Source organism: Sceloporus undulatus, chromosome 2, assembly GCF_019175285.1.
Source record: "Sceloporus undulatus isolate JIND9_A2432 ecotype Alabama chromosome 2, SceUnd_v1.1, whole genome shotgun sequence".
Taxonomy (NCBI): domain Eukaryota; kingdom Metazoa; phylum Chordata; class Lepidosauria; order Squamata; family Phrynosomatidae; genus Sceloporus; species Sceloporus undulatus.
This window is the reverse complement of record NC_056523.1, coordinates 56,344,774-56,359,445: the sequence shown is the minus strand read 5'-3', so window position 1 is coordinate 56,359,445 and position 14,672 is coordinate 56,344,774. Positions and strand designations below refer to the sequence as shown.

At 41.6% G+C, this 14,672-nt stretch overlaps 1 protein-coding gene across 1 annotated transcript in view; it reads left to right on the top strand.

Annotated features, from left to right (window-relative positions):
- CELSR3 (cadherin EGF LAG seven-pass G-type receptor 3) overlaps positions 1–5,658 on the top strand; it is a 106,715-nt gene extending 101,057 nt beyond the window's left edge. The window contains 1 exon segment of the mRNA XM_042450151.1: positions 2,956–5,658. Within this exon segment, the coding sequence (XP_042306085.1) occupies positions 2,956–2,983 (28 nt within the window). The 3' untranslated portion in view covers positions 2,984–5,658.
- The last annotated feature ends 9,014 nt before the right edge of the window (positions 5,659–14,672 follow it).

The window sequence follows — 14,672 nt, the reverse complement described above, 5'->3', positions numbered from 1 at the left end:
AATCATTATGAGGTGTTATATGCTTCTGGAGTAGAAATCAAATCTTTAATTTTCTACCTCAAAGTATGTCAGAATAGTTGAATGATATTCTGGAACAGAATGGAGGGCTGGGAATGGTTGCTAACATTCATTAAGAGGAACTGCCATCTCATAAAGAAGCAATGAAATAATAACAACGACAGATCCAAATCATTGATGGTCCAAAAACTCAAGTCAGTAACACCTGGTAGATTATGAATCTAATTGATTATGATAATGACAATAATGATGATGATGGCGATGATTATAGTAATGGAATGACTGCAGCTGCCATTTCCACTGATAGGGACCTGAAAAATCACCCTAATAATGAAGGGCCACAGTGTAGAAATAATTATTTTTTATTATGGTATTTATACCCCTCTCTTCAGCCCTAAAGGCTATCAGAGTGGCTTACAATTATTATTTTTAATTAGACAGTTCCCTGCCCTCAGGCTTACAATCTAAAAAGACATGATACAAAAGGAGAAGGGAATGGTGGTGGGGAAGGGGATCAGGTCCAGCAGTTCTTCTCTCCCTCTGAGGCCTGGACCAAGGCAGATGGACTGGAGGGAGGGCTCTTCTTAGTTCTGGCCAGGCCTGATGGAGCTGAGCCTGCATCTCTCCCTCCATGGCCGGATGGCATGAGATGGACTGGAGGGAGGGCTCTGCTTCTTAGGGATAGGACCGATGACACTGGGTCTGTATTTTCACTCCCTCCTAGGCCAGATGGAGTCAGATGCCATGGAGGGAGGGTTCTTCTTTTACTTTAACTGTCATGGCTCCATCCTACAGAATCCTGGGATTTGTAGTTTTGTGAAGCATCAGCACTCACTCTTTAGCTTTTACAAGAACTTGTAAAACTACAAATCCCAGGATTCTATAGAATGGACCTACAGCACATAAAGTGATGTCAGGTTCTATTATTTCTAGACACTGGATGCACCCATAGATTCTCATAGAGAGTTTTGGAATTGTACGTGTGGTGTAGTGGTTTGACTATGACTCTGTAGACCAGGGTTCAAATTCCAGCTCAGCTGTGGAAACACACTGGGTGACCTTGGGCAAGTCACACTCCTTCAGCCTCAGAGGATGCCAATGGCAAACCCCCTCTGAAGAAACTTGCCAAGAAAACCACATGATAGGGTTGCCTTAGGGTCACTGTAAGTTGGAAATAATGTGAAGGCAGGCTCACACAGTATATATACACCCAACTTTTTCCAGACAAAGCATTCTCTGAAGATGCCAGCCACAGATGCTGGCGAAACGTCAGGAAGAAACTTTTCTGGAACATGGCCACATAGCCCGAAAAACCCTCAAAAAACTATGGATGCTGGCCATGAAAGCCTTCGACTCTGTGTGAATATTTTGTCTCATTGGGACACTTTTTCAGAACATCATAGGTCCCATATAGACAGGTCAAAATAAAGCTGCTTCAAGTCACTTTGGAGGTATGCTGTTTAAATGATGCATGCATCCTAAGAGTCCGGAAACCATGTCAGAAGCCACAATCCATTCCTAAGGACTTGAGCACAGTTTTGGCACAGCTTCTGGACTCATAGGGTGCATGCATCATTTAAACAGCAAACCTCCAAAGTAACCTGAAGCAGCTTTATTTTGGCCTGTCTGTATGGGGCAACAGATCGTATCAGTAACATGAGAGCCAGTGTGGCATAGTGGTTCAAGTGTTGGACTATGACTCTGGAGACCAGAATTTGATTCTCCATTTGGTCATGAAGCCATTGGTGACCTTAGGCATGTCACATGATCTCAGCCTCAGGAAGGCAATAGCAAACCTCTGAACAAATCTTACCAGGAAAACCCCATGATAGGTTCACCTTTGGGTCATCATAAGTTGGAAATGACTTGAAGGCACACACATCAGTAGCATTATTCAGTCTGGAAATACTGTATATACTCGTCTACAAGTCTAAAAATTGATGCCCAAAAATTGACCCCCAAATCCCAGGTCAACTTATTTACAGGTCACTATGGAAATGTGATAGCAGCTCTTTCAGATTTCCCCATGCCATTTGGAGAAGAGTTTATTTCTCTCTGAAGCCCAACAGAAAGAGTCCCTGGTGATTTTGCTGTTTGTTGAAGAGTCCCCTTCCTGCCCGTGAATCTGGTTGAAACGAAAGCTGAAGTGATGAAGCAAAAAGACTCAATGAGAGTCTCTCTTGCCATACGCACACATACACACACTGAAGGAGTCTCCAAGTTTTACCCTCAACCTACCTCAATCCGCGAGTCATGGGAAAATCCATAATTTTGGCCCCAAAAACCTGACCTCGACTTATACATGAGGTTGACTTATAGTTAAGTATATATGGTACTCAGAAAATCCACACTGGTGTATTGTATAATGAGGCACCAGTGTCTCGATCTGGGTTTTCTTGTCAATTAAGGTGTCAGTGGGGCAAGTCTATCATGTTGTGCATTGAACAGAGCCATTTGTATTCTCTAGCCTAAGAGTCTACACTAGGATTCAGACACCTGCACCGCAAGGTTCAAGTGGATTGGGAATGCTTCATTTTACCATTGCAGAATGAGCCCTACCTCTGCTCAGACCACATGCTACCAGTGGATACAGAATTTGACAACCTTCCAAACCCACTTTCAGAAAGCTTCTAGCCTTCATGGCTATATAGAAAATTTGAAAAGACATGGGAGTGCAACTAATGGTTCAAAAATGCAAGGATCCTGCAGCAAAGTTTCCATGATTATAACTATAATATGTCATGTCTCCTAGCCTCTGATTCATCCATGCTCTCTTAATCCCATCCCCAGTCCTTTGGGAACTATCAGCATAATGGGTGGGGTGGTGGTAGATTGCCACTGATGAACTGAGCTGATTTTGAATGCAGTCTCAATGTTTATGCTACCTAGTGGACTTTCTTAATTATGCTTTTCTTTTTCTCTGCCTCTCCTGAGAAGAGTTACAAGAAGTGAAGGTCATTCCTGAAGAACCCAGCAACTGCTGTAAGAACCAAGGAAAAAGCAGGAATGATTGCCAGGCCAGACACTTCCACAGAGGATTGGGATGCCTCTGGGTGCCTACAAGCAAAGGACTGCATCTGACTGGGGCCCCAAATCAACCGTGGCCTCCCCCAGCACTGAGCAGTGGAGAACTCAAGTGGTGAGAGTCAGGCAAAACACAGACCTGGCTGTGGAATTAAGGTGTCTCTTGGTCCCTCTGTGCCCCACTGGCCACTCTCCATGCTCAGAGAGAGAACCCCAAATTGGGAGGGGGTGAATTAACCATACCATGAACACACACCGCCATTACATATCCAAAACAGACCAATTGAAATCTTCCTTTCTGAAACCTTTCTGGACTCTGTGCAAACATGAAAGTGTGGGGTGGCTGCAGATGGAAGGTCAGGGGTAGGGTTTTATACCTTTTTATATCTTTGTAATCAGAGAGAAGAGAAATTTCTATGGTTATTTTTACGGTTCTTCTGTTCCCATTGCTGTGATGCTGAACTCATTTGTCTTGGCAGTGATATGTCCAAACAGAGGCAAGATGCTATGCAGGCTTCTCCCCAGTAGGGCTTGAGGGCAGGAAAATGAGGCAGCAGATACCTCGCCAGCTCTACTCAGAATACTCCATAGGCATATTCTATTGTATACCTATCGTGTATCCTGGCAACCATCTCACTAGAAGATGGGGAAGGGGAAGAACCAGACACACACACACACACACACACACACAAAAGCACACTACTAACTCAAGCCAAGCAACCTTTAAACAGGCCCTGGAGTCCATGGACTTTGTCACTTTCTCCAAATTAATCTTACCCTCCACCCTGTATGCAGCTGTATGAATGTTTCCACATACTGACACAACTTTACTGTTTCAACTTGAGAGCCTTCACATATTTATCCTCCGTATAAGTGTTTCTGAGATTCGGTGTCTTAGGTTTGGGTTGGCTAAGTTGAGACTGGAGCAGTTTTGCAAACATGAATCCATTTTTCTGAATTTTGGCACCATGTGGGGAAAACTTGATTGTTCTTCCTTTTTTGGATTGGATTTGGTTTTCTTCCTTCCTGATCAAAAAGTTAAAGCTATGCTCAGTCTTAGGCAGGCTCTGGGGGACACAAGGTCCTCCAAATGTTGTTGGGCTGCAGCTCCCATAAGCCTTATCCAGAATACCCAGTGAAGAAGGATGATAGGAGTTGCAGTTCAACTGTATCTGAAGGACCACAAATTCTAGTTTCCCACCTTATGGTTCCTATATTTTGAGGCTGAATAAGAGTATGCATGTGGAAGGCAATCTTAGAGTTAGATTGCTTGTTTCTCCCTGTAGAGACAGGACTCTTGTTTTTAATACTAGTATGAATGGTGGGACAGGATTTGTCCCTTACCAAACATGCTGAATTTTTTCATGTTGTAAATCCAAAGGTTCGAAAATCTTTTGGGGCAAAAACATTGATGACACTGAAGAGGCACCTGAAGAATTCTCCTGTTTGCCAATTTAAGTATACAGGCTTTCAAAAAACAATAATCCAGCTCCTCTATTAGTCTTGCTTCCACTAAACCCTTCATGCACGCTTCTTCTGAACCTTGTGAAAGAATAAGGAATTTCTGGAATTCCTCTAAACATTAGACTTTTGAAAGGGTGCTTGGGCAGCTTCCCTATAGTGAAGCATTGCTTGATACTTATGCAGCAGTGTGTTGCTAATATGATTCCTTTATTTATTTATTTATTTCATTAAAATATTTATATCCCACCCTATATCTGAAGATCTTAGGACAGTGTACAATAAAATTAATTTACAATAATAAATAACAATAACTTTTAAATACTAAGCATATATTAAATCATTTAACACTGAAAACCAGACAATTTAAAACCAGCTAAAATAGATTAAAACAATACCAAGCATTGTACATGTTCAAATTGGATAAAATCAATTTGGCCCCAAAGGTATCAATAAAAAGCCATCTTTTGGAATGGCACCAGTGTTGGCACCAACTGAGCCTTTGAAGGGAGGGTATTCCATAACCAGCATGCCACAGCAGAGAAACCCCTCTCCCATGTCCTCCAACGACATATTGCTCCCACCAATGGGACACAGAGGAGGGCCCCTGCAACAGACCTCCGTTCCTGAGCAGGCATACATAGGAAGTGCTCCCTCAGGTATCAAGGTGCCATGCCATTTAGGGCTTCTAATGCTATCACCATCTGTTGCAGTTCTTGATTACTCGGATAGTGTATATGTCAATCGATTGCTTACCCCAGTGGTGATGTTACCCTAACTGATGTGGGGCAGCGCTCTGACACACTGCCACCACTTTCCCATCTTTTGTGAGACACTGCCGAGTGATCCAGCTGACTCTTCTTGACAATCTTCAGGAGTCATCACCAGATCTGCTAGAAGTTATCTGTGAGTAATACAGATCTGCAGTTGACATGGATCTAGAAAAACTATAAACATAGGCCAAAGACCATTACCCAGTTAAACAAGAGGGGAAATTCTCCATTAACTCCTATATTTTAGCAGCTTGTGTCCTGATGTGCATATATATTCACATGGGCTCTGGTGAAAGTCACTTTGAACTTAAACTGCATTGCTTATATTATTATTATTATTATTATTATTATTATTATTATTATTATTATTAACTTTATTTATAAAGCGCCGTAAATCTACACGATGCTGTACAAAACCAAGTAAAATCAAGAATATAAAAGCCTGCCTATGGCATACAATCTAAAAGTTAAAGCAACAAATTAAAAACATCATATGAAACAAGTTAAAACAGCAATATCCACTATTGAGTCAAGCATCTGAACAATCAGGACACAATCACAGACTCCCTGGGAACGCTTCCTTAAACAATATGGTCTTTAACTCGGCTTTGAAGCTGGTTAGAGATGCTAACAGGTTGAGTCTCCATTATGTAAAATACAGTGCATTTACACTGTACACAGGTGCACCATACATGGCTTTAAGCATACACTGAAGTCATGCGGCAAGCAAACAAATGGTGTGCGTGCGCAGTGCCACAGCACGCTTCCCATTGTTTGCAATGAGGCATGAGCATAAGCAGGATTTCCCTTACATTGGGGTGTGTGTGTCTGGAATGGATCTCCCATGTAAGGGAAGGGCCCACTGTACTTGTGACCAGAAATGTTTGGGGGTTTGGAGTTTTTCAGGTTTTGGAATATTTGCATATACACCGTGAGGTATCTTGGATATGAGACACAGATCTAAACATGAAATTCATTTTTCTTTCATATACACCTTATTATATACATAGCCAGAAGATAAATGTATACAAATTATTTTAAAACTTCTGTGCATTAAACAAAGTTTGTATATGTCGAACCATCAGAAAGCAAAGGTGTCACTGGCCCAGTACAGATTAGGAGAAAGGGGCAGCCAGAGGCTGTCCCTTTCTCCTCCGGATTATGGCCGCAGCAACTGCACAGCTGTGACAACAATCCCATGGAAAAAGGAGCTTCAGAATGGAGCTCCTTTTCCACGATGCTGCCAAGATGCCATTTGCGCCCTGAGGCGTCACGGTGACATGTCTTGTGCACCGTGCCATTTTGACGCATGACACAAGACATGTCACGGACGCGTGTGCCGTATGGATGGTGCTACGTCAAGATGGTGCCAGCCATACGTACTAGGGTTTGGGACCGTGCGGTTGCTCCACACTCCCGAACCTTAGTATTGGTGGCGCCATGCCACTTTTGGCCCATGTGTACTGGGCTACTATCTCAGCCACTTAGGTGTACAAATTTGGATTTTGGAGTATTTTGGATTTTGGAATTCCAAATAAGGAAGACTCAATCTGTAACGGCAGACACATCACTGGTGGAAATCTTAATGCTGTGCATCCAGTCATCAGCTTCTTTGGCTTATAACTTTGAAAGTATAAACAGAATACTAAGATATTGCTGGATTCTCTTTGATTACGTTGAGCATAATATATAATGTGTAAGGCTCTTGGTGTGAAACATTGTTTGCTCTTGAAACCTTTTCCTTCCCTTATCCACATTCAGATCTGAGAACAGATCTGAGTGTTCATACAGACGCAATGCAGCCTTTTAATGTCAATTTATTGCCTCAGATTGATCATCAGAATTACCTGTTTGAGAGCGTAACCTCAACTTACAGTCCCCACAGGGAGATTTTGTGTTAAGGTTGTTTTCAAACTAGGGATTCCCCCTTCCCCAAGTATTTTGAGGTGTTACAGTCCTGCAGAAGTCTGTACCACATACCTGTCTGAATGTTTGCCAAATCTAGTGGTGGAGAGAGTTGTGTTTAATCTGGAAATAACTGGTCTCATGGTGCTATAAGATCTATCTCCGAACTCAGGCTCCGTTTGTGTGTTTTGCTCACCTAGAGTGGTGACAATGTTCCATTTACTGCCTTATTAGCACAGAACACTGTAGCTTAATTGTTAAACGAAACAGACTTAATGTTTACACTGAGGAGCTTTCTTCCTGTGATAAGCAGAGGTGGGTGGCAGCTGCCTTGCAGACGCCCCATTCCACTGCTTAGCCCAGAAGCCTTTCAATTGGTCTAATTGCAATGAAGAAAAGGGGAAGATTTTAATTATTCTCCAGTACATTCCACCTCCTGTAGCTCTGGGAGGGAAAGGGCTCCATTATGGCTCCTGACTTTTCACACTTTGATGCCTGGGCAAAGGTGGGGATGCTGCAGCCTTTGCTCAGAGCTGCCTTTGGCCTCTATCCTCCTTTCATAGGAATAGAGGAAACCATTCCATGCCCAGAATGGGTGACCATCCATATCTGCTGCTAGGCTGAGGCCATGCAGTATTGAACCTCTTCATGGAGGCACAAAGTGAGAGACTGGGCCAAGATGTATTCAGTACAGTACAGCTTAATTTGTTTATAGGACAAGCTAGGGAATCATTATGCTGAGGAACCAGCACTGGCCAAGGCATGATTTTGTGCAAAAAAAGGGGAGAGATTAAATAAAAGGAAAAGTCCCTTTTCTTGTGAAAGTGCAGACCATTTCAAGTGTGCTGAATGCAAAGTCCTTTGTGTGCTCATCATTCTCTCAATATGATGTATTAGGCTCTAGGAAAGAGCTTGTTTACACTATTTATTTTGAATTTATATATGTGTATATAATATATATTACCAAACCAGAGTTCAGATTTTCTACGTCACATGGATTTCTACAAAAACTTGCCTCCTGTTTTCTTTCAGTACTGTTTATAGACTTCCCAACTTCTTTGTGACTCGATGGATGTCTGTACTATTTATTAATTACCAAAAAAAAACCCTGTTTTGTTGGTTGGGTGATTTCTGGGTTTTCTGTTCTTGTTTTTAGATGGATTTATATTGGAACCAGACTTTAAAAAAAAATTCAGAAGAGCTTGGTTGGGTGAGTGGCTTGATTTGTTTTGGATTTGGTTCAGTGTAGAAGAGGGTTTGTTGTCGAAAGAAAGCCCCATCTCTCTCTCTCTCTCTCTCAATCTCTCTCTCTCTCTCTCTCAATCTCTCTCTCACACACACACACACACAAACACACCAGAATCTCTTACCATGAATAGAGGAAATGCATTTGCATGTCACAGTAAGACATAATGTGGTTTGTTGAACTCTGGATTGTTATGATGTACAAATCGACCAGTCTCAAAACAAAAGCTGAATCTATGGTTTGCAGTTGGCTTACAAATTCTGGCTTGTTTAACCATGTTTTGTTGTGATATCCATACAAGCACCTGTGACATGTGCTTGGCTGTTTTCCCAAGCTGCTCACCCTGAAACATAAGCTGCCAAAAGGGAAATAAACAAAACAGAAATAAAGAGGACAAGGTGTGATTTGTTTGGTCTTCTGCTGTGCAGTTCATAGCAACAAATCATGGTTAATCCAAACAACAACTTTTCTGGTTGTACTTCTTAGCTTGCTTAAAACAGATGGTTTCCCATTCAAAAATGGTGGGTGGGTTGAAAATAAATAAATAAATGGAACACATAAAACTTATGAGCAGATCTTCTTGGTCAATTAAATCTGTCTTTTAGTAATGCTTCACCTGTTTGTATGTTTGGTGAAGAAAGTAGATGCCTTGCCTGTAGGCCACTCTTCTGTGTGAGAGGTTTCGTGTCTCTCTGATCAAGGAAAGAATCCACAGAATTCCCAAACATTCAACAAGGGATGTGTGCCAAAAAAGAGAAAGACACTGAATAAATGGGATGAAGTGTTGGTTTCTTTCATGCCTTCCTAGAGTCTGTTGAGTTGCTGCTGTTGATAGCCAGCACTCCTAGCACTGCCTTGAAGCTCAGAATGTTCCTGGAAAGAAAGATCTCCATCTCTTTCCTAGGAGTGGTAGTTATCTTGCAAATCTGCCTAGCAGTTCTTTGATTGTACATGCGGTGCCCTACGCTCCAGAGAGCATTTGTTTTGGTTGATCAATCATATTTTTGTCCCTTTCCCCCTGATTTGTTGGCAGGGGCAGAGAGGTCCATGGGCTTCCTCCCTAGCCATGTAAAATTGTATCATGAAAGCGACACATTTGGAAATAAAATATAAAACACAGTGCAGCTACCTTGTGTGTATTATCTGTCTGATTTTTTTCCTTTTACTCTCTCTTTCTGTCTTCAATAACAGCAAAGTACAGAGGGGGTGTCTATGTGATGAACCCATTTGACAGTGCTTAAATTTTTTGTTTTGAGGTAATGGAAGTCACATGTGGAGAAGGTGTTGTATTAAAGGCATTTACAATAAGGGGGTATATGAAGAAAACAGAAGGCAAATAAGAGAGTGAAATTAGAGTAAGGGAGGAGATAAGATTGAAAGGTCACTGAGTTTCTCTCTGCAATAGCTTCTTTTATAGCTTAATTAAGAGGTTAAGTCTCACTTACTTAAGGGGCAAAATCGGCCTTGAAGGTACAGAACAAACAAGCAGATAAGGAAAGAAATGGTTCAGTGAGAATTAAATATCAAGTCCAGCATCGCCAGATAAGAGAATAAAGCCTAAGGTTTACCATGACACTACCGTTTGGTGGACCAAGGTAGAGAACCTCAGGTGCTGGGACTGAATCTGGGACTGTTGGGTCCTAAACTAGTCCTGAGGAAGCCCCCAAATTACTATACCCCTTCTTCATGACACCTGGCTTTGCTGATTTTCCAGATTTTGTATTGTTTGTTTTCCCATTCTAAAAAGTTGAAATGCTTTTCCTAAAAACTTAGTTATAAGCACTAAGAACCTTAGGCTAAAATATGGTGGTATTTGGGGGTTTTCTGTCTTGCCCTTCATTCCACCCAGCAATAAAATGTGCATTTTGAGCACTTTTTACAAGGGATAGAAAGTACACCCTTGATAAAGATGGAGGAAGCTCTTAGAGTAATGTGACCCACACTTAATTTAGAAGGTTGAACGAATTTTGGAAGTCAAACGACCCTTTCATGGGAGTCACCTAACACCATCGGAAAACACATATTTCTGATCGTCTTAGGAACCGAGACACCGCAATTTTATGGTTGGGGGCCACCACAACCTGAGGAACTGTATTAAAGGGTCACAGCATTAGGAAGGTTGAGAACCACTGATTTAGAGGATATGTAGGGGCCAGGAAAGTTCCCCCAATCCCCACTCTGATCAACAGGAGTCTGTTCCTTTCTCAGTCAGGAAACTACTGACTGATGTTCCCACCCACCCATTTGTGTGAGCAATCTCTGGTGCAAGAGGAAATTACAACAGGGACCCTCTTTCTGGCTGGTGCAGAAGAGATTGTTCACAGGAGGAAGTGGAAATTCAGTTGGCTGCCTCCTGATCTTGCGGGGGGGGGGGGGGGGGGCGGGGGAGGACACATGCATCAACAGCAAGCAGATGCTGTCAGGTATGTCCAGATTTGGGAGAGGGATTGGGCCAGGAGACACTACATAGCTATGTAACTAAGGTAATCATGCATTCACAGCTACCTTTGTGAATTTCAGCCTAAAGCTTTCCAAGAAGATTGCAGTTTTAGAAAAGCAATAATCACACTCATTAAGATCAGCATCATGCCAAGAAGAAAAGCTTAGGAAGCACTTCAGAAGCAAAAGGATTCTCACACATACATTTCTCATACATAACAGCCAGTTACCACATCAGTTGTCAGTCCATAACATACCCCATGATACCACCTAGACAACTTGAAGGCACACCTCTGTCAGTCCATAGACAATGGGAAGAGGATGGGATAGCCAATTCCCAAAGAGACTTTCTCAGTGCATTAGTCATCCACCATCCAAACATGGTAGATTACTACAAAGGAACTCAATCTCAAAGATGTAACTCACTGCATTTTTTTAAAAACCTTACTGACACCTGACACACTAAAATATTTGGCTGTTGTCTGGTCTGGCACTGACAGTGGGTTTTCTTTAAGGTCAGTAAATAGCGTGTTAAATGGCAAAACCTCTATGAGCTTTTCTTTTCGACATGGCAACATATCTCACAAAGGTCCAGATTCAAAAGCAGAACTGGTCATTTTGACCAAGGATTGAAGAATCAGTACATATGTGATCAGAGCTACGCAGCAGATCTTGAGTGTCATGAAGGGGCAGCAAAATTGTCACCTATTTAAGATACTACAATTCTGTTTTTGCTGGTGGGCAGAGGGAACAGTGTTTGTGAGGAAAAGATTTTACTTTTAAAAAGGCTATAGTGAGGAGCACAGACCTTTTTTTCTATATACCCCAAGACTCCTTCCTACGAGAGCTGGATAAAATGTTTTTTGACCTTAACTTGGATGGTGGGGAGGAGAACTGTGTGTTGCTCTGCCACAGGCAGCAAAATATTTCAGGGAGCCCCAGTCCTGCATGGAAACACTCTGAAAAATAAAAAGTATAGTCTTAAAGAATTTGGTTGCACAACTAAGAATCCTGGTAGTAATAGTGGTCACAGCAGTGGTGGAGTTTTGTTTTTGTTTTTCAAAAACTCATTATGGTTTGGAGTGGGGCAAAAAGTATGATTAGTTTTGACTAATGGCTTACAAACAAGGGAAATGAGCAGAATATGTCATTCAGCTAATATTTCTGGTCTTCCCTGAAATTCTGATCCCTGCTCCTATAAAATTTACTAGTATTCTAAAGGACTGTTCACACATGCTTGACTCTTACTTCATGACTGCAGCATCAACAAGTACTTGTATGTACAATGAAGCTATCATCCATCAAACCTCAGAAACAGGATGTTCATCTCAACGCAAACCTGGTGTTTTTTCCAGCAGAATCAGTTCATACATTCACCTATGAATCCCATGTTGTATTACCTCTGTGTGTGCATTTGTGTGTGTGTGTGTGTGTGTGCGCGCGCGCATTATATGTGTGTCTGCCTTTTTCTCTCTTAACTACCCATCCTTCAGTTCTCCAGTTTTTAATAAAGGAGCTAGATTTGGAATAAATATGACGTAAATCTGAGTAAAGCACACACATGCATGTACATAGCACAGTCATATTAAGGCTTGCAAGCTGAAGAGTATGCTCATCTTGCTTACATGTCAACTTTATTGTCACAGATTGTTTACATTTTCCTCCCCAAGCTATCTATATGCATACATCAAATATAGCACTTTGTGTACAAATGAAATAACTTTAGTACCCAAAGGCATGTGCTAGCATAAATTTGTTACTCTATACTGAGAATGGACAGTCTGTGGCCCTCCAAATATTATTTTACTAAAGTTCCCTAGCCTATACAGCCAATGGAAAGGAATAATGGGAACTGAAGTCCAACAAAATCCGAACAACCACTAGTTGCCTATGTGTGCTCTATGTTGTGCTGCAAAACTTCATCTGGATTGAGCACACAGCTCTTTAAATATATTTCAGTTTTAAATGTGGATTTCTAGTTGCAGAAATTGTGCATTTCTTGAGTTTATTCACTTGGCAAGTAATGTGATTATTCACCCTGGTTTTGCTGTGTCATGTTTCAGTGGCATGCACTACAAGGCTCATTCTTTATTGTTGTGATTTAATTCTGCATACAAAAGTCTAAAAATAGTGAGGAGGAATATCTCCTTAGACCTTGATTCATCATCAAAGAACTTAATTAGATACAAAAACAAACACTCATCAGTCCAATATCTGGACTTCACTCTATCACAGTGCTTATCACAAGTTTAGTTGTCCTCCATGACCTATAATTCTAAAATAAAATACGATAAGGAAGATCAGTGGGCCATTCAGTGTATGTATCTGATAATAGCATGTACCACAATCCCACAGGAAGCAGCACACCTTGTTCCACAGTATTTTGCAAACACTAACACTTGCCAACAAATATAGATTCTGGCACACATTTGCCGGTGGCATTCATTTCTTGTCACTGTGACTTTCCTTATGTGCAAAATCTAGGGATATATGTGCAAAGATCTCCAGTTTGGTTGAGACACTCATTCATTCCTTTAGAAAATGGCCTACATTTGCGCAGACAAATTCAGAAACAATTTCTTCAACTCATTTTCCCTCCTCTCCTTGGTTCTCACCACCACCAATCAATTTGTATGAAAACAGCACACATTACAGAAATATCTCCTAGCCAAAAAACTGAAACGTTTCTGAAGGGCAGGCTCATAGGATAGGGAGTTATGATGTCAGAAATCAGTATAATGCTTTTTTTCAGCACAGAGCAAAAAGGAAGCTGGAATCTTCTTTTACAGATGCCACATCCACTACCATGGTGAACAGAAATCTCATAAAATATTCTCTAGGATTAGAAAGTGATGCTGGCAGTTATTCAAACTCACTCCCTTCCTCCCTTCTCCTCCATCCCAGACCTACTTCCACAAAATCAAAAGGCTGAACGAAGCTTTGAATGGGGGCCAGTTTTAGTTCTGTTAGCTTCAAGGAAAACCAATATTGCCCTTAAGAAGAATGCCACACAGTTGAAAGGAGCCTTCTTTCTCCTTGGGTGTCAGCCCAATTCAATATCCATTACTAGCAAAACCATTCAGCAGGAAAGAAAGGAAACTGGGAGCCCCAAGAATTATGGATTTATGTGTACAAGTGAGAGAGGCACTGAATTGCTTTGTTAGTCCACAGCAATAATCAACACAACTGGAAGCAACACACAACTAGCCTAACACACAACTAACTATGCTGATGTCAAGAAGCTGTGGATTTCACTGTATAAGTTGCCCCTCCTTTTTTGTGGGGGATCCATTCCAGACCCCCTCGCAAAAATGGAGTTTTGCTTATATTCAAGCCCCATTGGTTTGAATATAGGCACAGGGGCATGGGGGCCTACCGTAGGAATGCCCCCCATTCTTTCCCCCTCCGTTCATCCCTTGCTTATGCGCAAAGGACGCGAGTCTGAAGACTGCGAGAATAGGAGGAGGACTGTACTTGGAAAATATTGATACCCACTAGCTTAGATGGTTTTAAAGGGAAATTAGACAAACTCATGAAGAGTATAAAGCTAGACATGGCTACCAGGTCCCAGTGTCCATATACGACTTCCAGCAATATCACATACAGAGGACTTCTTGGCATCAGTTGTTGGGAAACAGTAGGCTAATGCTATTGTCCTCATATCTTGCTTCTGAATTCCCAGAAGCATCTGATTTTCTACTATAGGAAGAATCTGCTGGACTAAATAGGCCTTTGCTATGACCCAGGACCTTTCTCACTGTACTCTCCACCTGACCTCATGAACCATCTTAAATTTGTTTTCTCCC